This window comes from Plecotus auritus, assembly GCF_963455305.1.
Source record: "Plecotus auritus genome assembly, chromosome: 5".
NCBI classification, from domain to species: Eukaryota; Metazoa; Chordata; class Mammalia; order Chiroptera; family Vespertilionidae; genus Plecotus; species Plecotus auritus.
Window position 1 is genome coordinate 56,607,031 of NC_137776.1, and position 26,923 is coordinate 56,633,953.

Sequence of the window (26,923 nt, forward strand, 5' to 3'; positions counted from 1 at the left end):
AGTCCCGAATCAGGCGCTTTCACAGCCCCCACGTTTTAGCTGACAAGGGGTGATGCAGAAGGCTGTGGGAAAGAAGTCTGATAGATGAGGCGGAATCCAGCAAGAAAGACAGAATCCCCGCAGTGAGAGCATTGCTGGGCGCCCTTGCCTTACCCAACGGGGAGTTCGCTTTCCTTTCCTATGCCCCACTGCGCCCTTGGCCAGAGCGCTGCCCTTGCCAGATCCGGCCAAAGGGTGTCCCTCTCGGACCAGGCAGCCACTCCCCGCCCTGCGCCTTACGTTTGGAAACTGACGGAGCGGAGAATCGAAACAGAAACCGCAACAAACTGGGCTTAAAGCTCCCACTGGAATTCGCTGGGGAGCTGCCTCGTTGGGCAGGCGGCGAGCACTGCAGAGGCCAAGCGGCGGCTCCGTGGGTCAACAGCCACGTCCCGCCCACCTACCCACCTGCCCAACTGCCCACCTGCCAGGGGCGACCTCACCGCGGGACCATCGGGGCTCTGCGGGCAGCCCCGTCGCTGCCAGGCACCCTGCTGCACAGCCTGCTACTCCAAGGCACGGGGCATACAGCACCTGTTGAGTAGAGAACAGCAACCTGTCTGTCTACATGGGAGAACCTCTCCCTTTTCTGAGAAGGAAAGATGACGAATGGGCATTCTGCAGACAAGAATTTCCATTATCTCCTCTCGTGCTTCCGGGCCAGAGTGAGAATGTACATCCAGGTGGAGCCCGTACTGGACTACCTGAGCTTTCTGCCTGCGGAGCTGAAGGAGCAGATCCAGACGAAGGTCACCACCCACGGGAACATTGGCGCAGCTGAACTGCTCCTGAGCACCTTGGAGAAGGGGGTCTGGCCCCCGGGCTGGACTGGCATATTTGTGGAGGCCCTCCGGAGAGCAGGCAACCCTCTAGCCGCCCGCTACATGGACCCTGAGCTCACAGACCTGCCCTCTCCATCCAGCGAGAACGCTAATGACGAGTGTTTCCAACTGCTGACCCTCCTTCAGCCCACCCTGGTGGAGAAGCTCCTGGTCAGAGATGTCCTGGATAAGTGTGTGGCGGTGGAGCTGTTGACAGTTGAAGACAGAAGTCGGGTAGGTGTCAGTTCAGATGGAGCTGGCCTCCTAGGCAGATTTTGAAACCTGTGGCTGGTCGATTGATTTGCCCCATTCCAAACGTTCTTTGACGACATCTCTGGGTGAATCTGGATCCCTCCTTCCTCTGGAAGAGACGATCTAGTCACATAAAACATAATTTTAAACATTTAAACACAAAAAGGCGTTTTTTTTTTCTAATCCTTGCCTTGAAATTAGCTAAAGAGTTAATTCTAGAATAACTATGTGTGCTAATAGAGAATAAGTAATGAACACTTACTCTGTGCAGTTAGTATATTTTTCAAAATGTATTATCGGAATTCATGCCCAGAATAATCCATTGAAGTGTATAATGTTATCAACTGTTTTTACAGATGAGAAAACTGAGGCAGTTTAAATAACTTGCCCAAGGTTTCTTAGGAAGATAGTGGCAGAGCCAGTGATTTAGGGCCTGAAGATGTGGAATTTTATATCTTATTTAATATACTTCCATACAACAAGGATCAGAAAATATGACCCATGGGCTAAATCCAGATTGCTACTGGTTTTTGCCAGGCCCCAAACCTAAGAATGGTTTTTAGATTTATACTGGTAAATGCTCAGTGTTTATAAAGCTTTATTGGAACACAGTCATGCTCATCCATTTATATATTGACTGCTTTTGCAGTTCAAAAGCATTTGAACAGAGACCATATAGCCCACATAGCCTAAATATTTATTATCTGGCCTTTAGAGAAAATATTTGCCAATCTCCGGCTAATATTATACATTATGCCATTTAGTCTTTTCCAAATAGGGAAATTACATATGATACAGATGCTTTTTTTTTTTCTCTAAAGTTTCAACATTCTCTGAGAATCATAATTGGAAATAATTTATTGAAAAAATATGTCTCTAGTTATAATTTTTCATATTACTGAAGTAATGGGTTTTCTAGGTGTTTTGACAGGGTGAATTTCCCAAGTGACTTTACACTTAATGTATATGTTTTATTGTTCATTGTTTTTCAGTGAGTACTAATGTGCTACAGGAAGTGTAGAAATGATGACCCATTTAAATCAGACATACTAGTATTCAGGGTCGGTCATAGGTCAAAAGGCTTATTTTGAAAGGCAAGCAGGGAAATAAACCCATGACTAAAAATCAAAGGCTTTGTCTACCATGCTATGAATTTGACATTTTCTTTCATTCCCTCTTTCTTTTTGATTTATTACTTGTTTCTATCCTCATTACAAAGTTTTGGGCCTTGGACTCATATCAGCCTATGATGTGACTTAGTCTTTAGTGACTAAAGTTAATGCTCCTTTGCAGACTTGACAGCCATGCGGCCCGTCCAAAGACCTAAGCATGCGTCTAATTTTGATGGCTGGTTTTCCCAACAAGCAGATTACTTTACACTGTTGTCTGTAACGTTTATGTAGTGTTGTGTATTGAGAACCAGCTAGAACGCATTATAGTAGTCCAGCTGGATATGACAAATGTGTACATCACTGTGGCAGAATCTTAATTTGGAAGACAGTATGCAGCCTTCAAGCCAGCTGGAGATGGAAGATGGCATTTCCAGCCACGGTAGCTGTTAGGAAGTCCAGAAGCAACAGAGTCCAGTAACACCACAAAGCTGTTTATGTTTGGTGGGGATGGTGTCCCGATTGCCAGTGAAACAGCACTTCTCCTTATTTACTCTAAATACTTCTGCCTATCAGCATCACTTTTGTCTTGCCTGGATTGAATTTCCTCCAGCTAGATTCTATCCAAGTTCTTGATTCTGGCAAGCTTGGAGGCAGCTAGCAGTAATGCGAGGGAGTTGACACAAAGAAGATATAGAGTAAAAGGACATTTGTGTACTGATAACAGTTAAGGCCAAAGCAATCCAAACTCTTCCCCCAGGTTCATATTTCAAAGGAGGCCCTGAAAGACAGAGGAGCTATGCATTCAAGGCTCTCTAAGGAGGAATACTGTCTCTGTGAGGTTCTGGAATGTTTTTTGTAAACGTAATTTCAATTGTATCATCAGAATAAAAAATAAGCTATGGTGGATGATGGGAAGGGCATTCTAGGTTTAGAAGAATCTATTGGTACCGAGGTCATTAATGAATGCTTAAACTAGAGGCCTGATGCATGAAATTCGTGCATGGGTAGGGTCCCTAGGCCTGGCCCACAATAAGGGCCTATCTGTAGGGCGACCGGCAGGGTGATCAGGGGGCCCCTGCTGGCACCCACCTTGGCTAGCCTGGGGCCTGCGGGTTGGGGGCAGCTCCTGCATTGAGCGTCTGCCCCCTGGTGGTCAGTGTGTGTCAGGGTGAACAGTTGTTCCATTGGTCATTCCATTGTTTGGTCGATTTGCATATAAGGCTTTTATTATATAGGATGGCAAAGTGCAATAAGAAAAGCATGGGAATTTGGAATGGAAAAACCTGGACTTAATATCTTTGTTTCTTATCATATGTGTTAATTTGGACCAAGTTTTTAAGTTCCCTGATCCTAAGATTACCTATGAGAATTAATATAATAATAATTTCTCCTCTCACTCAGAATATTAGTGAACATAAAATCATGTTTATGAAAAAGCTGTATAAATTGTAAAAAGCTATTTTACTCTGATGATGATGGTGACTTTTTTTTATCATTCATTTGGTTATATTTCCTTGTGAATTTAGGTAAATCTCCCATATTGAAATTGAGATCTGCTTCTTAAAGTCCCTGGATTAAACTGTGATTTGAAGAAGAAACTATAACTTTGATCTTTAAGTTCCAAGAACCTGGCCAAGATGAGGTATAGGGTTGGTACTTAATAAATAGTGATTGGTTAATATTTAAGTGATTGATCAACTTATTTCCAAAGAGGTGTCTGGAATAAGAGATACAAACATAGATATGATGAATCATATCAGGCATTGGGGAATAAATGGATAATAAACATAAGAATTCAAAATTTGATTTTTGAACAGCATTCAACTAAGTAGTTAGAACTTCTAAAAAAAATCGTATTTTCTTTTATTTCTTTTCCTGTTTTCCAGTAGACATATTTTACTTGGCCTTTTAGTTTACCTCTCTTCAGCTGTTCAAACTGATATTAAGACACTATGGTAATGTTTATGTAATCCCTTCTTTTCCAGAATTTCATTGCTGTCTAAGTCAGTGAATGGGCCAAATGTCCAATAAGCATCCTAAAACAGAGGTATATCAGTACAGGGGCACTCCCTACAGTTAACTATCATCCTATATAATAAAGAGCTAATATGAAAATGGTCATCACACCCTCATGCCTTCACGCCTTAATGGCTCAGACACTCAACACAGGGAGAGAGGAATGGGGACCAGCCAGGCACAAATGAGCTTGCCAGAGAGGAATGGGGACCAGCCAGGCTTCAGCCTGGGAGAGGGACAAGCCTCCTGTCCCATGGTCCCAGGCACCAGCGGCTGCGCCTGTGTCTTGAGCGAGGGACAAGCCACCCACCCCGCGATCCCGGACACCTGCGGCTATGGCCCAGGGGAAGCTACCCGCCCACAGTGCCCTGTGGCTGTGGCCTGCCCAGGTGAAGCCAGCCTGGGTCCCGGGTGCCTGCAGCTGGCCAGAGGGAGGGAAGCCCAGTTCCCAGGTGCCTGAGCTGGAGGAGGGAATACTGGGTCCCAGGTGTGGAGTGAGGCAGAAGCAGTTAGGGACGATCAGGCCAGCAGGGAAGCAGTTAGGGGCAATCAGGCCAGCAGGCAGAGGTGGTTAAAGGTAATCAGGCAGGCAGAGGGGTTAGGGGCGATCAGGCAGGCAGGTAGGCGAGCAGTTAGGAAACAGTGGTCTTGGATTGCAAGAGACAGTTGGACATCCCCCCAAGAGGTCCTGATTGGAAAGGGTACAGGCCGGGCTGAGGGACTCCCCCTCCCGTGCATGAATTTTGTGCCCTGGGCCTCTAGTTCTATTATAATGATCCATAAAGTGACTCTTGTACTTATTGCTTAGTCACCAATATTCACAATAGTATCTAGTTACTAGATAGTATAAACTAGACATTCTTCAACTATTTGTTGGAAGAATGAACACTGATCAACACTGCAACATAAACTCCATAAAATCACTGAACTTTACTAGTCTTCAATCTTTTCACTACCTTTGTGCCAGTCTATAAATTTAAACCAAATTGATGAATAAGTAAATCAATTACATAAGTTTCTTTGGGTAATCACGGGACACAAAGTTAAACCTAGGACCATTTTTACAAGCTGTGATATAAGGGTAGGAGGGACTAGTGTATGGATATTGGAATCCTGTTGCAGCTTCAAAGCTAAATTTTTACCTCCCAAGAATTTCAGCAATCATGTGTTGGAATCTAGTATCTTTACTGTGCTTTAGGAGAACAGATTAAGTTAAAAGAAATGGGTGGTTGCTTCAAAGGGTATCAATGTTTTTTCTAGCACCCAAAAGTGGGATATTCCTTAAAAACTCAAAATCTTGATGAAGTTGACAAAATTTCACAGGTATTATATGTAGCTCTACATTCAAATAATAAAAATACGTATAGGAAATAATGGCATAATGATCCTTAAATGCCTGAACTCAGTAAGGGCAAAGCAAGTTTGACAAATGTAATTTTACAGTAAAAATCAATTCATTAAGAGTTAAAGAAAATTTAGTGGATATAAAATGCTTAGGTTTTTAATCAAAGTATTTATTACAGTGCCTGGCTTGTTTTTAGAGAAATTCTTTGTGATTAAATTACTGGATAATAATAAGATTACAAACACCGTCAAAGACAAATATTTTTTATTAGATTAATGAAGTTAGAGAAAAAGGTAAGAAATAAGCAATAATCTGCTTAGAAAATGCTGTGGGAGAGATGAACTGAAATCACCTACAACTGATGAAATTAAAGTAGGCATTTTAAACCTTCTTGCCAGAAAATGAACTTAAAATTAGAGACAACTATTGCCTATAATTATAGGACAGGAAGATAGCATTGAAGTCAATTGCTGGGATCCACTTCTATCTCTGCCATTTACTTAGCTGTGTGTCCCTGGGGAGGTAACTGGACTTCTCGGCACCTTGGATTTTTTAAATCTGTAAAATGGGTTAATATTGTTGACATTCTTTAGGGTTGTTAGGCTAACACATACAAAGCCTTTATAAGAGGTCCGGTGCACAAATTTGTGCATGGGAGGGGTCCCTTGGCCTGGCCGGCAATCAAGGCATCTCGCCCAGTCCTGGGGCCAATGGGGGCTGGCAGGCCGGGGAGGGACCACAGGAGGGCTCTAGGGTGTGTCCGGGCCGTCTTGCTCAGTCCCTGATCAGCCGGACCCCAGCAGCAAGATAACCTATTGGTTGGAGCATCTGCGCCCTGGTGGTCAGTGTGCTTCATAGCGATTGGTCAAGCAGTCCACCAGCCTGTCAACCAATCGGTCGGACACTTAGCATGTTAGGCTTTTATATATATAGATTATTAACTATTAGCTAATAAGACTAAAATATCCTCAGAAACTATGCTGTACACTTAAGTACTAAGTAGTATTCGCTGGAAATGTTTGTAAAAGTAGGTGTTTTTCCTGGTCATCCATAACAATAGCTGAATTTGTGCCAGACATTGTTCCAAGAGTACAAATCCCTGACTTTAAAAGCTTATGCATATATTTATAGGCACTAGGAAATACATAAATTTTGTAGAAAAACTAATCTAGCTAAACAATCTAAATTACACATGTACTAGTAGAAGACGAGCAAATGTTGAAAAGGACCTTTGAGAGTACCTAGGTCAGTATTTCTTATCTAAGCTACTGCTTAGAATCACTAAATGCTTTTATATATTTTTATTGATTTCAGAGAGGAAGGGAGAGGGAGAGAAACATCAATGATGAGAGAGAATCATTGATCAGCTGCCTCCTGCACACCCCACACTGGGGATCAAGCCCACAACCCAGGCATGTGCCCTTGACTGGAATCGAACCTAGGACCCTTCAATCTGCAGGCCAACGCTCTATCCACTGAGCCAAATCAGCTTTTTAAAAAAATTTCCTAGTGTTAGCCAGTTTGGCTGAGTGGATAGAGTGTTGGCCTGGGGACTGAAGGGTCCTGGGTTCCAATGAGGACTGAAGGGTACAGGTTCGATTCTGGTCAAAGGAATGTAGGCTCCTCCTCAGCCCGGACCCTGGTCAGGATGTGTGCAAGGAGGCAACCAATCGAGTGTTTCTCTCACATTGATATTTCTCTCTGTCTTTCCCTCTCTCTTTCACTCTCTCTAAAAAGGAATGAACATGACAAACATAAATCAGAATTTTGGGGAGTAGATCCCAGACATCAGGTGATTCCAAGCTCCCCAGGTGATTCTAGTGCAGCAAGGATGGAGAATGCCTGACATTTCTTTCCAGTTGCTTCAGTTTACAGATGTAGAAACTGAGGCCCAGAGAGATAAAGTAGCCTGCCTAATGGCACAGCAAGCTGATGATGTCCTGTCTGACTGTTTTTCTGGTCTAAATGTGGCTTGTATTACACTTTTCTCCAAATGTTTGGTGCTATATTACAAACTGGGGAGATGCACTGTGCTAATCATTTCATAAATGATCCACGTGTAGAAAGATTTGTTTAGATTAATCTGAAAGGGAAATTTAATGAAAGCTAAGGTTTGTAACAAATAGATGTAGAAATAATTCTGCTCCCTACTTAAAAAAAAGGAATAGATATAGAAATAAAATGTTCTCATGATATGAAATAAATACCGTGATTTATTTCCCATTTGCAGACTCTATGAGTTAAAAGGAAAAATCAGGCCCTAGAAATACAGACAGAGATTGATGCAAACAGATATAAAATGGATAGAGATGAAAGGCCCTTTCTTTTGCACCCTTATTCAGAATAACTGAGGTAAAATATTTACTGCTACAGGTGGCCCTGCTGTTTTAGTGTTTGTAATAAGTCTTTATTTATACTTATGCTTAATTGCTCAATTTTTCTAAAGGCTAGTTCCTTTTTAAATTCCTTCAGAGGATGTTTGATCTTTTTTAATTCTGCTTTTCTCTTATAACAGGTTTCTGCTGCAGAAAAGAATGGGAACGAGGCAGGTGTGAGAGAGCTACTGAGAAGGATTGTGCAGAAAGAAAACTGGTTTTCTGCGTTTGTGACTGTTCTGAGGCAAACGGAGAACGAAGCACTTGCCCAGGAGTTAACAGGCACCGACAGCAGTGCAGGTACATTTCGTTCTACGGGGAAGAGTTTGCACATTTTGCCTGGTGATTGAGAGTTCAATGAAGCTCGTAGATACAAGGCTAAACACTAAGATACTTAGAATCAAAATTTCAAAATGGAAAGGGATTTGAGAGATCATCTCTTTTATCCTCTTTACAGAATGAGGAAACTGCTCTTCTAGGGAAAGATTAACTTACAGAAACCACAAAATCAGCAAAATGGTTGAGAATATTGGCAGCTGACTCCCAGTCCAACGCTCTTTCCACTAGCCATCTTATTTGAGAAATGAGGCAATTGCCTGAAATTTTTATTGAGACATTTTTAACATTGAACATACACACATAAATGGGAAGAAAATGTTGTAATGGTATTACAACTCTGCCGCACAGTCTCCTGGATATTTATATACATTTTAAAGGAATTTATTAAATATTTGATAAAAGGCCTATAGTAACTAACATATTTCAATATCACTTCATGTGAGATTTTAAAATTATTCAATTATAATAACCAAAGTTAACATTTGATAGCATTTCATATGTATTATTTGTAAAACTTAAACTGCCATATTTTTTTCAGAGTACATATCCTATGTTTTCAAAAAATATATGTAAGACAAATTGAAAGTTAATTGGTATAAATGACTTAGAACCTCTTCAAGCTCATGTCAACTCATTCAGTCATTCAGTCAGCCATTCAACTAACACTTCATGAGTGCCAAGGATGAGCCAGACACTGTTGTAGGGGCTAGAACATGATTTTAAAGAGACATACAAATTCCCTACCCCCATATACCACACTTTCTTATGGAATAAGATACCCAGTAAACTATTTTCTAAGTTATCAATGCAAAATAAAAGTATAGTTACTAAATTATTAACAGTATGTTATATGTTTATATTATACTAGAGGCCCAGTGCATGAAAATTCATGCACTGGAGGGGGGTCCCTCAGCCCAGTCCCTCTCACAGTCCGGGATCCCTCAGGGGCTGGAGGTGACCCAGCAATCAGGGGAAGGTGATGCTCTCATCACACCTCTGCTGCTGCTACTGCCGGCAGCACCAGCCTTGGCCGGCCCTGGTTACCTGAGCCTCGGGCGGCCCTGGGCGGCTGGGTAGCAGCCATATGAGACTTGCCTGCGCCTCAGGCTGGCCCTGGGGGGCTGAGGGGACTGGACGCCACCATCTTGTGGCTGTGGGCATTGCCATCTTTGAGGGCAGGGCAGTCAGCATATTCCCTCCTTATTGGCTATGGGCGCCGCCATCTTTGCAATGGCGTGAGGGTCAATTAGCATATTCCCTCTTTATTAGATAGAATGAAGTAAATAGCTTAATACTGCCCAGTGGTTTGAAATACACACACAGATATACATATACATAAAGATGTATATATATCTATATCTATTTATCTACATATATAACGAGAGACAGAGAAAGAGAAAATAACAATATTTTTACTATGAGGTATTAAAAAGCTCTAAAAATTTGTGAGTAAGTTCTTTTATCTTCACCCCAGTGCTTTGCAGTGTCATATGTTCAAGACCGCCACAAAATGAAAATCTCAAGAGGCCTTGAAGCTATCCCTTCTATCACGAATTATTGAAGGAATAAGTGGTGGGGAGGGTGCTTGCTCAGTCAAACTTAGTCAATCCAGCTTTCAAAATCCAGGCAGTAACTCCATGATCTGTCCACAAGCAGGATCCAGGGTTTCTACTGTCATTGCTTCTGTTTCCACAGCAAAGCTTGACTGTATAAAAAGTTATTCTCAGCCCTGGATGGTGTGGCTCGGTTGGTCGAGCAGTCTCCTGTGCACCACGGGGTTGCTGGTTTGATTCCGGGTTGGGGCACATGACCAAGTTTCAGGCTTGATCCCTAGTAGGGGGTGTGCAGGAGGCAGCCCATGAATGTTTCTCTCTCACATCAATGTTTCTCTCTCTCTCTGCCTCTCCCTTTTTCTCGCTCTAGAATCAGTGGAAGCATATTTGAAAAAAATGGAAAGAGTCTCGAAGTGGGATCACTGGGTCAAATGGAAGTTCCATTTTTAATTTTTTGAGGAAACTCCATACTGTTTGCCACAGTGGCTGCACCAGTCTGCATTCCCACCAGCAGTGCACTAGGGTTCCTTTTTCTCTGCATCCTCTCCAGCTCTTGTTGTTTGTTGATTTGTTGATGGTAGCCATTCTGACAGGTGTGAGATGGTGGTACCGCATTGTCGTTTTGATTTGCATCTCTCTCATGATTAGTGACTTTGAGAATGTTTTCATGTGTCTCTTGGCCTTCTGTATGTCCTTTTTTGAAAAGTGTCTATTTAGGTCCTTGGCCCATTTTTTTTATTGGATTGTTTATCTTCCTTTTGTTAAGTTGTATGAGTTCCCTATAAATTTTGGAGATTAAACCCTTTCAGAGATAACAACGTCAAATATGTTCTCCCATGCAGTGGGCTTTCTTGTTGTTTTGTTGATCATTTCTTTTGCTGTGCAGAAGCTTTTTATTTTGATGTAGTCCCATGTGTTTATTTTCTCCTTAGTTTCCATTGTCCTAGGAGCTGTATCGGTAAAGATATTGCCACAACAAATGTCTGCTATTTTGTTGCCTTTGGCTTCTAGGATTTTTATCGTTTCTCATCTTACATTTAAGTCCTTTATTTAGAAAACAGAAAAACCAATCAGAAAGGATATATGTTCATAGCAGCACAATTTACAACAGCTAAGATTTGGAAACAGCTTAAGTGCTCATCAGCAGATGAGTAGATTAGAAAACTGTGGTACATCTGCACAATAGAATACTACATTGCTGTAAAAAGTAGGAATTCTTACCATTTGCAACAGCATGGATGAAATTGGAGAACATTATGCTAAGTAAAATAAGCCAGTCAGAGAAAGATAAATATCATATGATCTCACTCATTTGTGGAATATAATGAACATCATACACTGATAAACAAAAATAGATACAGAGACAAAGAAGCATCGAACAGACTGTCAAACTTCAGCAGGAAGGCAGGGGAGGGTTGTGGGGGGGTCGGTAAGTAATAACCAAAGGACTTGTATGCATGCATATAAGCATAACGAATGGACACAGACACTAGGGGGGTGAGGGCATGTGCCGGGGGTTTGGGGAGACCAGGAGGAGGTGAATGGGGGGGAAAAGGAGACATATGTACTACTATTTGTAATACTTTAAGAAATAAAAAAATAAAAAGCTCTTCAGTAGACAATAAAAAAAAGAAAAAAGAAAAGTCTATGATCTCGTATAGTAAGTTGGTCAGGGTTGGAAAACTATAACCCATGATCCAAATCGAGACTGCCAACTGTTTAAAAATTTTTTTTCTTCTCAGTCAGAAGCATCTTTACTTTGCTTCAGTTCTCTGAAGTGGCCTCAGTAACATCAAGATTACGTTCTTTTGCACTTATACATTAAAGCCCAGCCATTGTTTCCATAGCATATCTCCAAGGCCAGTCTTCTAATTCTAAAGATACTTCCAGCCAAAGCTACAGACAATGATGGTGCCAATTTTTTCCTACACACCTCATGGATGAGCTGAACCCCAATCCAGACCACCCATCTCATGATGAGCTTCCTTTCAAGACCCCATGCGAACACTTCCATTGCAGTTTGGCTTTCACCTCCAGGGAAATTTTGGCCTCAGAGTATCAAAGGGTATTAGAAAGGGCAGCCTTTAAAATCACAAACGACCTTCTCACATCCATCCCCCAAATTAGAGGGTACCTCTCCATTTTGCAGCTGTGTTCAGTGACATAATTGTTTAGGAAAGGGTCTAGAAGATTTGCTACAAAGTGTCTTCTAGATTTCTCTGGACATAGACAGCATGTCTGGCAATATTTCTTGCTAAGATCTTTTTTAAATTCTACTTTACAAAATGCCTTGTTAGAAGTTTAACATAATTTTTCAAATTGTAGTTCTTTGAACAATAACGGTCTATGGAGAGTATGTATAGTAAATCTCACGTAATACCTGTGTTACAACACACCTCATCACATACACCTAATATTCATATACCTTCCTCCCTCGTTACTGTCCTCATTATATGCAATAGCCTTGTCTTGATGCCTCTTTCAGAATGACTTAGGGACTAGTTTATCCACATTCTGTCAGCTCATGTATATACTAGTATCCTGGCTGGCCAGGCCAAACATTTGATAAAATTGGAGAGTCCTTGTGAAAAGAAAAACAGTGACACCAATTCTCCCTTCTATCCCTCCCTGGGCCCATGGCAGGGTCCTCTCACAGCTGGGATTTCCTTCTCTTTCGACCAAAGTGGGTGATGATGGTTGTTGACTCAGGTATGTGGGCTCTTTTGAGGGCAAGGAGAAGAAGAGACATGGATCTCTAAGCTTCTTTTAGAAGGTCAAATGGCAAATACTGATCTCTTTCTGGGGCTCAGCATTCTTTACTCCCCCACCAACTCATTCCAAACAAGTAGGACTTAATTTTTATTTCTTAAGGAAATCTAATCAGCAGATCAGGAATGTCAGTGTTGTTTACTGAGCAGTACATCTTATCATGGGAATCTAAGCATTTTTCTAATAGGTCTTGTTGACCAGAAAGTTAGCTTGTAATTATTCTTGTGGTAAGAGTGGCTATGGACTGAATTCATATGCTGAAGTCCTAACTCTCAATGAGACTGTATCAGGATATAGGGTTATTAAGGTTAAATTAGGTAAAAATGGTGGGCCCTAATCCAATAAGACTGTGGCCTTATAAGAAGAAGAGAGATCTCCTCCTCCTCCTCCTCCTCCTCCTCCTCCTCCTCCTCCTCCTCCTTCTTCCTCCTTCTTCCTCCTTCTTCTTCCTCCTCCTCCTCCTCCTCCTCCTTCTTCTTCTTCCTTCTTTTTCTTCTTCCTCCTTCCTCCTCCTCCTCCTCCTCCTCCTCCTCCTCCTCCTTCTTCTTCTGTCTCTCTCTCTCTCTCTTCCTCTCTCCACACCCTCCCCCACCATGATGGCATAGTCAGAAGGTGACCTTTTGCAACCTAAATAAAGAGCAAGAGCTCTCACCAGACACCAACTTTGCTAGCACATTGATCTTGGACTTCCAATCTCCAGAACTGTGAGAAAATGAAATTCTGTTGCTCAAGCCACTCAATCTATAACATTTTGTTATGGTGGCCTAGGCTCTGAATCCTTCTTGCTCCTTTATGTCTCTGAATGTGACTTTGGCCAGGTACTTGCCCTCTCTGTGGCTCAGTTTACTTCTCTGTGAAATGGGGATAATAATGTTACTTATTTATTAGGGTTATTTTGAGGATTAAATTATTTAACCTATGCAAAGTGCTTATATAGTAAGCACAAAACAATGAACTGTTATGATTATAAACTACAAACATACTTAATATGTAGCTGCATACATTGTCAAGCTGTCTGGCCAAAGACAAAGTCCAAAGACACAACAGTTTTTCAGGAAATTCTTTATACAATTCTTTATACACATGACTCATTTACCCCTTATTTTGTAAGATGACCTAATCCAAAATGATACTTAAATTTTTTTCTTCATGGGATCAGTCTTCTCTGACAGATTGCAGGTTCAGAAGGACAGAAAATCAGGCCAGACATTTGAAATAAAGGAAAGAAGAAAGAAAGGATGTAGAATATTTTATTGAATTTTTAAAAATCTCCAGAAATTCAGAATACATGCATTTAGGCTGACATTAAAGCATATGTACATCTCCTGTAAAACACACAGCGAGGGAACAAAATGGCAAGAGCACAAGCTAAAGAAAAACCACCACCCAATTTGCATTTTCATTAATTCAGCCTTAAATGTGGCTTTGCATCCCTGAATAAGTGGCTTACTTCCTAAAGGTGATGATCAGATAGGAAATCGTCACACACTTTTCCTGTGACTAGTATAATATTATGTAGTCTTTTTAGACAAAATTTGATCATTGCAAAGAATTACTATGTCCATATTAATAATAAAAATACTGTGTCAGAACAAAAAACATACCCCAGGCCTTTCAAAATGTGAAAATGTGAATGTATTGAAGTACATTTGGGCAAATCTCTAAGAGAAACACCCACTTGGTTTTCAGAGTAACAATAACAGCCATTTATAGTGTATAAAAGCTTGGCATTGCAATACAATTTACATTCTGATTAGAATTTCTAGGTATTGAAGCATATTCAAGCAAATTTCTATTAGGAACAACCCCCATTTTATTTTCAAAATAACAGTAATGGTCTTATGTACACGGTATAAAAACTTGCATTGTGCTATGTTTTACATTCTAATGCTTTTATTCCTAGAAAATGAGAATTTATCACAAGAAGATGGTCCTGAAGATAAAGAGCCACCTTCTTTAGCCACCGATCAGTCAAGTCCAGAGAAAGATGCCTGGGACTTACACAGCCATTCAGTGGAATCATCTTTTACGGATTCTTCTGTAGTTTCAGGTACTTGGAACACATAACGTACTTTTTGTACACTACTATATCAGAAAAAAATCAATTGGGGCATTGATAACATCGGGGTCTGTTAAGCAGAGGGATAAAATTTGGGCTTTTGGGGTCTTGTGAACATTTTTATTAAAATAATATTTTTAGAAGAGATTAAATTAGAATAATTCCTCTTGGTGGTTAAAAATGTTTTCAAAACTAATGCAATATTAATGTTATGAATATGAACACATTTGGTTCTAATTTTACTTTATAAGACATCTGTGGGCCTTTTAATGTGATAAATATCATAAGCATGTCCCATATTTTCATGGTTTTCAAATACATTATAGCCATGTGCCACATAAAGACGTTTTGGTCAATGATAGACCACACATATGACAGTGGTCTCACTACATCATAATGGAGCTGAAAAACTTCTATTGCTGAGTGATGTCTTAGTCCTAGCTGTTGTAAGGTGGTAGTGCAATGCGCTGCTTAGGTGTTTGTGATAATGCTCTTGGAAACAAAAAGCTGCCAGTCATCTGAAGGTGTAACATACACAATTACGTACAATACATAACACGTTAAAAGATGACTATGTGTCCTAGCCGGTTTGGCTCAGTGGATAGAGTATTGGCCTATGGACTGAAGCATCCTGGTTTCGATTCCAGTCAAGGGCACATACCTGGTTGCAGGCTTGATCCCTGGCCCTGGTCTGGCTGACCCTGATCAGGATGCATGCGGGAGGCAACCAGTGGATGTGTCTCTCTCTCATATCTTCACATTGATGTTTCTCTCTCTCTGCCTCTCCCCCTTCCTTCCACTCTCTCTAAAGAATCAATGGGAAAAATATCCTTAGGTGAGGATAAAAAAAAACAAAAAAAAAAAACAACATGAACGATTATGTTACTGTTTTACATATTTACTGTACTATACGTTTTATCATTATTTTAGAGTGTACTCTTTCTACTTGGAAATAAAACAGTTTACTTTAAAACAGTATAACACGTTATCCTGGCAGTAGCCTCATACATCTCATTTTACTGCATCTCTAGATTGCATCATTTTCCCTTGTGCTTGATTTCGTCTTCTGTTGTTTTGTTCAGTAACATGCTATTAAGGCTTGTAGTCTGGTAGTAATAGACTACACCATACAGCCTAGATGTGTAGTAGGCTATCCCATCCAGACTTGTGTAAGTGAACGCTATAATGTTTGCACAACAGAATCACCTAAAGCCATTTCTCAGAACATGTCCCATTTGTTGAGCAGCTTGTTTCATGCAAAGCTCTGATAATTAAGTAAGGCCATCACCTTTTTCCCTACTTTACAGACAGGGATGTCTCCGAGTGGTTCAGCTGGATTGTAGCATAAAACCAAGGCTGTAGAAAGGAAGATGAACAGGTGCTAAACTGGTGTTGGCTTGAATTGCAATATCTAATTGGTGTGAGAACTGATACCACCATATCCACCTTTCTATTTTATTTTTTAATTTTTTTACTTTATTTTTATACTATTAATAAAGAAATCCTTATCCCCCAATTGTCCCCTCGTCCCCCCAGTCCTGCCCTCACCCTCACCCTCAACTCCTATTGTCTGCGTCCATCGCTTATGCTTATATGCATGCATACAAGTCCTTTGGTTGATCTCTCCCACTTCCCTCTGAGGTTTGAGCATCTGATCGATCACCTTTTTATTTTTATTTTGAGAGCATGTTTATTAAAGCTGGGGACAGTGTAACAAGGAAGGGCTTAGGGTAGAAGAAGCAACGGGAGAGAGCCTAGGCTGGCTGCTTTGGCTCGCCGAAAACTCGGAGAAAAGGAGGCCTTGGAGACAGGTTCAGGGGGTTAGTGTGGGATGAGCTGCCGCTGCCCTCTGCTCCCCTGGTTGCAAGTCTCCTGGGTTGAAGAGAGAAAAGAAAAGACGCAGGCCTCTGAGGGAAGAAAGGCGTGGGTATGCTCTCAGGGAGGGAGAGCATTCATGGGCACCTTTTTATATGAAACAACCCTGGAAGGATCAAACCAATTTAATTTTGTTCCTCTCCCTAATTTTCCCATGATAGGATTCTTCTCTCCTCCCCTACCTCCTCAAAAGGGCCACGTTCTATTTTCTCAAGAAATATGTAAAGTCTGTGGTGTGCTGATAAATTTTTAACAAGTAGATCTCTGGGGAAAAGAAAAAAAAAAAGCCCTCATTGGTAGTGTATACCAATGTCCCTGGTGTAAATGCTCTCAATAAGGCTGATTTTAAGCCTCCATCATAATGTCACTGAGTACAAAGTTGGGGAGAGATGTGCAGCAGCACACCATTAGGTAACATTTCCACCATACAGATGCAATAGGCTTAGATAACACAATAAAATAATCAGGAAATGGTGGGTTTTAAGTATTTATTGCCTTGGTTTTAATGTAATTTATTTAATTGTAAGTTTATGTAATTTAATTTTTTAAAGTGCTGTCTTTAACAGCTGGCTCACAAAATTTCTCAAAATTTAACAGTTGGCTATGGTGGGCTGGTATTAAGCTGACTCCAGTGTACCACTAGTAAAGTTTACTATTCTTGACTCAGAAAAGTAATATGGCTGCATTGCAGCAAACTTGAAAACATAGAAACATACAAAGAAAGTGGCCCATACTCCTTCAATATAGATCACTCGTAACAATTGGCTGTGTAGCCTTCTGGTCGGTTTACACACCTGGATGTTTATATATAGGACATTTCTCCTGTGTTCATTCGATGTTCTTCTACAGAATGACTTATAAAAACAGAATAATAATTGCATCCACTGGGTGCATTAAATAGATTATTTAATTATTGAACATTTAAGGTGCTTCCAAATTTCTACATTGTGAATAATGCTACAATAACTGTATTTATGTCTCAGTTTGATTCTTATAAACATATGACATAATTGAAATTTCTGGATCAAATGATTTCTACAATTTTAAGACATTTAATAATGTCAAATTTTATACCAGGAACTAGTATCAATTTACATGTCCTCCAACAGAGGAGTACCTATTGCCCTGAAATCTCTTCTACAAGAGTGGGTAATATTTTCAAATATTTTATTATTTCAATTTGAATTTTTTAATTCCTAATGGAAAACATGTTTAGAAGTTCATTCTTTTTTGTTGTTGTTTTTGTTAATCACCTACCTGTTTTTCTAAGAGGTTCTTTATAGTCTTCTTGCTGGTTTATATGAACTATCTATAGCTATCCTTTGTCATGAATAATACCAATTTTTTTTTCTAGTTTGTCTGCTATTTAGGCTTGTACATGGTGCTTGCTTTTTCATGCAAGGCACCTGCAGTTTGAATGTCCACATGAGTCAACTGGAGAAGGGGGTCTTGTTGAAATGCAGAATCTAATTCAGTAGGTCCTGTGTGGGACCTGAGATTCTGCCTTTCTCACTGGCTCCCAGCCAATGCTGCTCAGCTGGTCCTGGACCACCCGTTAAACAGCGAGATTTAATGTGTAAAGGAGCAAAGCTTTTAAACCTGCACTCTAGAAGATGTTTCCTTTTTCATTTGAGCAGTTGCGCTTTCCTTCAGAAATCTTGATTCTGTAGGAATGCCAATACCCACTATCTGACTTTAGGGTTTTCACCTTTTATTACATTGCCTTGGAAGGCTACCTGACATCTCGGTGGCTATTTTTTAAATTCACACTGGAAAGAATTGAAGACAGGATAGAGACTCGGAAATGATCCTGCATCTCAAACAAGGGTTTTTCCTCAGAGGTTGCCTAGTGCATCTCATCAGAGTGTGCCTTAAGTATGGAGGGTTCTGAGTCTCTAAGAGGACAAAGTTAAAAGCAAAACTTTTTAAAATTTCCATTTTCTTAGAATTTAAAGCTACATCTGGTGAAAAAAACAACTGGATCTTCATAATGGCCATGGGGAACAGAATGGGTTTTCTTTTCTTCTCAGGTTTCCTCCCTTCCTCTCTTCCCTTCACTTGTTTCCTTAACAAATATTGATCATGTCCCAGGAATGTAAATCCAGTGGGGGAATAACAGAAATTGGTTCTGCCCCGTGGTGCTTTCAACTGATGGGTGTGTCGGGCAAACATTAGTTATATATTAGCTGCATAGTAACTGCTATGCAATACTACTATAGTAAGTGCTGTGAAAGAAAAGTACAGACAATTAAAATATATAATAGTCATCCAGCAGGCATGGCTCAGTGGTTGAGTGTCGACCTATGAACCAGGAGGTCACAGTTTCATTCCCAGTCAGGTTGCAGGCTTGATCCCCAGTGTAGGGTGTGCAGGAGGCAGCTGATCAGTGATTCTCTCATCATTGATGTTTCTATCTCTCTCTCCCTCTCCTTTCTTCTCTAAAATCAATTAAAATATATTTAAATACATATATATATATATATGTATGTATATATATATATATATATATATATATATGCCTGAGAACATGTAAGAGTACAGTAAGATATACAGAAATCTGAGGACTCCATCCAATACATAGACTTTAACAATCTTCTAGTCTAGAAGATCTTTGTGATGTAGATTTGGGAGCAGATTTGTACAATCCCTTATCTATGAAAACAGAGTGCCTGTGCTTTAGGGCATAGACACTGCTGCTGTGGATTAATCCAAGTGTCTGTTCATTTTCTTGTTGCTCTACAGAACTAAAAGTACTGATATAAATTACTTGTAAAATACCAGTAACCCAAAGACGTTATTGGAGTTCTGTTGATTGAATTTTATGTTGCAGAATTTACTATGAAAGGGTTTTTGCCTACATTGGCATTCTTTGAGAGAATTAACAATAAAAAAGTATATGAAAGGGTTCCGTAGTCTCTAATATGCATTTGCATAATTGTGTTTTGTGTATCTTATTGATACTGATGATGTATAATCTTTATTTTTAATTCTAATATATTGTGTTAAGGTTTCAAATACAGTTACCAAAATGGCATTGAAAGAAACTTTTTACTTAAGGTGCACATAATCTGTACATATGAATTTTCATATGCAGAAAGAAAAAATTGACTTGAATTATTTCCAAGTTCAAATGAAGACTTCTGTAATTTTATTTTTCAACCAGTTTCTAAAATATTTGTATAGTGCATACAAATGTTAATTTTACATAATTTTAATGCAAAGATTCTTCATATATTATTTTTCTGGCTCCTTTTACTCCTTAATACATCTGATGGGTGAGACAGATTGCCATTAATAACAGTGGCCTGTCCCGAAATCAGTTTTTAATCACATCTCCCCTTCATCCTAGGAGCGGTATCTCAGAATTCCCCAGGGTGATCTGGAGGGTGATGTCATCAGGTCTCCACATTGGGGGCTGGCAGTTCTTCCTTCCTCCTTCCAACTGCTTCCCATTAAAAAGGTGGTCAATAAAAGTTCTTTTTCCAAGTTAGCACAATAATTTCTAAAGAATATTTGAATAGTTCTCAGACTATTAGTAGGATTTTAATGCTGGGTGTTGTAGGTCTGCTTTCTGAAGTCACTGGTTATCTTATAACAAGAAAATATTGGAAAACTTTGATATTTCTCTAAACCACACTTCCCTAGAAAATATCAGAGGGGCATAAAGCCTACATTTCTTTTTTTCTGTTAAAACTATTTTATTTAGAGCAAGCACATACTTATTTGGATTTTTAAAATTCTCTAAGGGTACAATCAAATCAATCGTACAATCAGTTTTAGTTGTCTGCTACTGTTGCTTTGTTGCAAGTGAGTAGTTATTTTGCATCGATGTTTTTATTATATTATTTTAGAAATTAATGCTCTATAATAAAATAAAAGTGAAGTAAATGAGATTCATAACTAAAAAAGTATTGTATTTGGAATAAGCTTACTGTAATGCAGAGTTTCGCAGAAACTGTATCACCCTATGTTGAATCTTCCTGTTGTCAAACTAGAAAATGCAAATACCCCAGATTGGCCAGCAGAGGGCGCTTTTACATTTATAAGGAGACTGGAATTTCACTGTTCTAGTATAATGTAACAGTGTAATGTAACGGTGCTGTGTGTGAATATACGGTGCGCATGACTATGAATGCATGTGTATATTTTGATTTACATATTCGTTCACGTGAAGATTTTAAAATTCCACCCCAGCTAATGAGCTTACCAACCTGCTTGTTTTCAGACTTTAATACCTTCTTTTTCATATTCCCCCATATGTTCCACTCCTTAGGTTTATCCGGTGACATTATGCTTTGGAATATATTGTGGATATATTTTGCATAGATCATGTTCTGTAGGAGGGGTTTAAAAATTGACCTTTATAAAACAGCCTCCTTCTCCCTGGCCCAATCTGTTCCAGCACTTTTGTTGTTGTTGTTTTGTTTTGCCTTTTTATAGACCAAAGTCCAATCTTAGATTTGGTCTAAACTATTTTCTGTTAAAATGCCACAAAATTTATCCTTGCACTTAAGGACAAGAATAATGTTCTATAGCACTAACCTCTAGAAATTTAGAAATTCTTAGAATCTCTACAAATAAATACCATATAGCAGTTGGGATCTTAGTGGGAAAGAAAAGGATGCAGTAATATTGTGTCAGAATTGCCTGTCTTATTGCAGCATTGGTTTGAATTAAGGTAGCTCTCATTTACTCCTATATTTTTCTAATTTTAGTTACATTAATTATTATACTATTGAGGCAATCCAAAAGGCAGATAAGAATTTGAGCTGAGAGAGAGATGCTGATGTTGATATTGGTGTTTTTTTTTTAAAGAATAGTATAGGTTTTTATTTTATTTGAAATCTGCCATGAGCCATCTAGGTCTGTTATATGACTTACAATTGCATAATAGCTCTAGGAGGTTTACCATTCATATCTCAGAAATGAGGACAAAGATATTTTGATGAAAAGAAATCTCCCTAGTGTTCAGCTAATACATGCTAAATTTATTTTCATGACATTCTTTTATGGCTACAAACCTAATATGTATTTTTTGTTTGTGGGGGATTTTAGCAAATTTTAACAAAGATGATGCTTCTAATATTAATTTGATTATTAGACCTTACCGTCTCTATTTTGCTGTGTGAATGAGGACTAGAAAGTAGAGCAGTGGAAATAAAGGAGTTAGTTGGTCGGGAACCAAGCACTGAGGTATTGGTTTCACCCTCAAAGTGTTTATAATCCAGTTTAAGAAAACAAGTTACATGGTCCCAAAGAGACATAGTAATCTATCTATAGCCAAATAGGAAGTATTAAAGGATGAGGAGAGAAGACTTGCAAAAAAAAGGAAGACAGAGAAAGCTTACCAGAGGAGGAATATGAGACAATTCGGCTGAGCCTTGAAGGTCCTGTGTTGGGTTTGTGACCAGAAGTGGCAGGCAGCATTTTAGGTTGCACAAACATCATGAACAAAAGTGCAGGTATAGCAGAGTGCAAAATGTGTTCAGCGTGGGAGATGTGGATAACGAGGGAGGCTATGCCTGTGTGGGGCAGGGAGTAGATGAATTAATACAGTTACATAATATATTTATTATATACAATGAGCATCATTCTCCAGCTATAATAAACACAGAAAAATTCTATAACAAAATCTGTGCAGGGGGACAGTTTGGTTAGGGGGGAGGGTTTAAGGAGGAGGGTGGTGGCAGAGAAGATTTCGAAGATCACTGAGAATTCAGGGGTTTCTCTGATTTTTACAAATGCTTTTCTAAGGCAAAAGAAGGCGCTTTTATTTCTGTTTGTTATTGAATTTACTGGGGGTGACATTGGTTAATACAAATTCTATAATACATCATCTGTATATTGTATTCTGTGTTCATCACCCCAAGTCAAGTCTTCTTCCATCACCATTTATCCCCCATACCTCCTCTTCCTCCCCCCACCCTTTTCCCCTCTGGTAATCACCATACTGTTACCTGTGTCTATTTTTTTTTCTTAATCCCTTCACTTTTTTCACCCAGCCTCACAACCCCCTTCCCTCTGACAGCTGTCTGTCTGTTCTCTATCTATGAGACTATTTCTATTTGGTTTGTTAGTTTATTTTGTTCATTAGTCCACATGTGAGTGAAATGATATGGTATTTGTCTTTTTCTGCCTGGCTTATTTTACTTAGCATAATGCTCTCCAGGTCCATGCATGCTGTTGGGTAAGTTTTCCTTCTTTTTTATGGCTGAGGAGTATTCCATTATGTAAATGTACCACAGCTTTAGAAAGAACTACACACTGTGAAAAGTTTATCATTCATGCTCTGCCCGGTGCGACTCAGTTGGTTGGAGCATCCTCACAAGTGCACCAAATAGTCTCCGGTTCCATTGCCGGTCAGAGAACATACCCGGGATGCATGTTCAGTCTCCTGTAGGGCTTGAACGGACATCGATGTTGCTCTCTCTCTCCCCCTCCCCCACTTCCTCTCTCTCAAAAATCAATTTTTAAAAACATTATCATTCATTACTTGAACAATGATCAAGTACCAACATAAAGCATTTGTGATTATCTCAGATGATGTTTGTAGGAAAGCCCATAATTAGAGGAACATATCCTTTGGGGTGCTGGAAGTGGCGGATACCGGCTTGCAGGAGCCAAACAGTCACATGACTCCCTAAGTCCACACAGTGACATCACACCATAGCTGGAAATGAGCCATGGTGGGAATATTTACACTGGACATTGGCTAACACCTTTAAATTGTGGCTTCCCCCCCTCCTAAAATAAGAGCCCGAATTCTGAACATTTACCAGGACACCCATAACTGTATCTCTCCACATACTTTCCTCATGCGTCTGTTTATGTCTGCTTAACTTGCACAGCTTCTCTTGAAGGGTGCCTATCAGCTAAAGAACTTTGCAATTCATCTCCTACCTTGCCACCCCTAAACCTTGTTATTGCCAAGACTTGCTTTCCATGTGGTCATCTGACTCATCACTCATAACTGACTCTGCTCTATGGCCTTTAGCCTGTGTTACTGCCTGGCAGTGAATGAATGGGTTCATCTAGTGGGTATGTTATCCTCACAACCACATACTTTAATCACTACCTTTCTATCCGAGACCCAACTCTAAAGGCTAAAGGGCATAGAAATACAATGTACGCCAATGTCCTTACACACAACTCAAATTTAATTCTGACTAGAACATTTCAGCATATAAGTTTTATAATTCTAGAAACGGGAGCAAGGAGCTCCCCGGATAGCCATGTGGGCTAAGGTTCTAGGAGAGTTTTTTGTATGTGTGTTTTTCTCTCTCTTTCTCTTTGGGAAACTCATTTCCTAGAAGCTTGGATCCAGGAGAGAATATGCAAGGTGGGTGGAGGTGGCTTCTCTCCATTCTGTGGGAACACATGTTCCCTGGCATGGAGAGCAAAATCTGACAGACCAAAATGTGAGCGTGTGTGTGTGTGTGTGTGTGTGTGTGTGTGTGTGTGTGTGTAGCTAGCTGAAAATAAAAATCATCTATTTCCTCTCAAAAAAGATTATGTCAAAAGAAAAGGAAATATGTACTATTAGTAGCGAGAAAGTTAAGCACACTCCAGAAGTCCATGCTAGCTCTGTGTGAGTGCCCCTGTGTGCGTGCCCCTGTGTGCACATGTCGGAATTCTTAGGGGTGTTCTTGGACAGGCTAGGCTGCGGGGTTCGGCAACTGGAGGGAGGTAGGAATGGCTAAGGACCTGAAGCTCACATGCATCAGGAGGATAAATATAAAGTGACCGTGACAAGTGGAACTAGACTATTTGCAGACCCTGGCAGCACTGCCTCTCAGGAGAACGGGGTCTGTTGGTGACCTGCTTCCTCAGTGGGCACACAGCCCCTTGCACCGCCTCATGATGTGATGCAAAACCACGTCCCAACAAAGAGAATGCAGGACGGCCTAGGCCAGCGGTAGGAGAGAAATTGTCTGTGGACTGAGAGGTGCATCGAGGCTGAAAATAGGAGGGGCACCACCTGTAGGAGTGAGTAGAAGTGAGAAATAATTTGTATCTTACCGAATGAGTCTTAGGTCTTAGGTTGAAAACACAATGTTCCTTATCAACAAATTGTTATAATAGTATTTTCCAGCAGAGGGCAGACTTTACATTGAAATAGATCTAGAAAGGCCTTCAATCAAGAGCTTTTCAATAGAATTTTTTTTTAACTTTCAAAATATTTGGTTTCTAAATGGGTTTTAAATGTTTTTAAAGTATTTAAGGTCCAGAGGATGTTAAATATGAAGTTTATCAGATTCCAGTTAATATTTCTGCCTTATTAGTAATAAAAATGTTCAAGTTCTGCTTGCAAAGAAGCCGTTTTTCTTACAGCTTATGGACTGGTCGTAGACAATATTGCCGTAAGCAAAGCTATTCCTTTTTGTGTTGTTTACAAAATAATTATTTCCTACAAACATCCTGTCTTTTAACTGAATGAGGAACACTTTTCTTCATTTCCATACAGTTTGCTATGAATAACTGCTTTCTTTAACAGAAATAACCAGCATTTTCTTATCTGTTTCATAACTAGCTTTGGTATTTTTCCTAGAGGAAATAAGACCTATATAAAAGTTAACTAAATGTATTATTAATAAAACTCGAACATTCAAAGCCTCTTTAAGCTGCAACTTCACAAGAATTTCAGATGTTTCTCTTCATGATTTATTTCTTGATAAATTCTCACAATAAATGAGAAAGTAGAAACTACTATTTGTATTGCAAATTTTTAAAAGGTTAGATCACTTGTTAGCAGTGGCTGAGAGTAGCTCTGGAGACCGATCTGTCTGACTCCATAGCATGTACTCTTTTCATGGCAACCTTCAGTCTCTAATTGACTCGATTTTATCTGATCTATTTTAAAATCATAGACACATGACTTTATTGACAGACTGTGAAAAGTACAGAGTGAAACAAGATATTCCTATATAGTCCATTGCAGGAATTCTTGGCTTATAAACTCAATAGGTTGGTTTAATTTTGGTATTACTTAAGCACTTTCTCGATCTTGCTTTTTGGTGTGTGTGTGTGTGTGTGTGTGTGTAAATAATACAACTTTTAAAAATGAATACAGGAAGAAAATCTCTGGGGAAGATATTCTCAATGTTATAGGAGGTACAATATACTTACTTCTATTATTAAAGTTATTTCCTAGAATACTTATATTTCTATGAAATAAAAATATGCCAAATGCATAAGCATTTGCAGTCTAGGAAACAGCCTTATTTTTGTACTTGAGAAACTGGAAACATATATCCTTAAAATGACAAACAAATAGACCTCTGATATTCACTTTCACTTTCATAATTTTCTCTAGCAGAATTATTGCAATTTTGTCAGCTGGATGCAAGTATTCTTCTTTTATTTGTGTGCAGAAAATAGTTTCAACATAAGTGTGGATATTTCAATGTAAACAAAAGTCTATGGATGAAATCAGAAATATTAGCAAAATAAAACAATCTAACTTTTCTTGCAAAGACAAGCTGTTTTAAGACTGATAGAAAATTTGACATTACAGTGAAAATGTCTAGATGCTTAAAAAAACAACAACTTTATTTCACTTAGAAGTATGGCTACAGGATTGTCTACTTGTTTACAAAGCGCCGCACAGATTATCAGCCATGCCTAGCGTTGGGTAAAGGCACTGGGATACTGGACATAGAATCAGATAATAGGGGCTTCCAGCTCTGCCCTATTCCAGCTGTGTGGTCTGAATCAATGACCGAACCTCTCTGAGCTGTGGTTTCTCGCCTATAAAATGGAGGTGATAATGGGTATGTACCACATAGGATGCTGAGAGTTTAAAATGTAATTTATGTTACATCTGTGAAAGCACAAAGCTCAGTGACACATTGAAGATTTATTGATTAGATGAAAATAATCCAAATCACAAACTTAATTAACCATACCCTATTTTTGGTAGAAGCTGTCTTTAATATTCACTAATTATTTGCATGCATTGCATTAAATAGGTTCCCCCAATCGTATGCATGTTAGAACAAAGCTTGGGGGAAAATCTTGACTATACACTTACATGGAGCAGGTTTAAGTGTTAGTGATTAGAAAACAAAATAGAAATCAAATGTAATTTCCATTTGGATTACACTTAGTTGGAAACTTTACAGTGTTAGACAATATTTATTAGTATTTATCCATATTTTTGGTATTGTTTTCAGGTGTCAGTACCACATTTAATACAGCATATGAAAAGCATGTCAAAATTATTTTTTTTGTCTCTAATATCTTGGTCTATATATCTAAGATAGGGAGTTATCCTTGCAATGGTATTTTCCCCATCTCATTTTACACCTTGCCTTTTTCTTACAAATCACATTCTCTTTTCATCAGTACATCTGCCCAAAACACTGTTCT

At 39.4% G+C, this 26,923-nt stretch overlaps 1 protein-coding gene across 1 annotated transcript in view; it reads left to right on the top strand.

The window, feature by feature from the left end:
- Window positions 1-223: 223 nt before the first annotated feature.
- IFIH1 (interferon induced with helicase C domain 1) overlaps window positions 224-26,923 on the top strand; it is a 56,788-nt gene continuing 30,088 nt past the window's right edge. Inside the window, exons 1-3 of the mRNA XM_080668115.1 lie at window positions 224-1,094; window positions 8,101-8,260; window positions 14,525-14,671. Of these exons, the coding sequence (XP_080524241.1) occupies window positions 642-1,094; window positions 8,101-8,260; window positions 14,525-14,671 (760 nt within the window). The 5' untranslated portion in view covers window positions 224-641. The remainder of the gene's footprint in view (window positions 1,095-8,100; window positions 8,261-14,524; window positions 14,672-26,923) is intronic.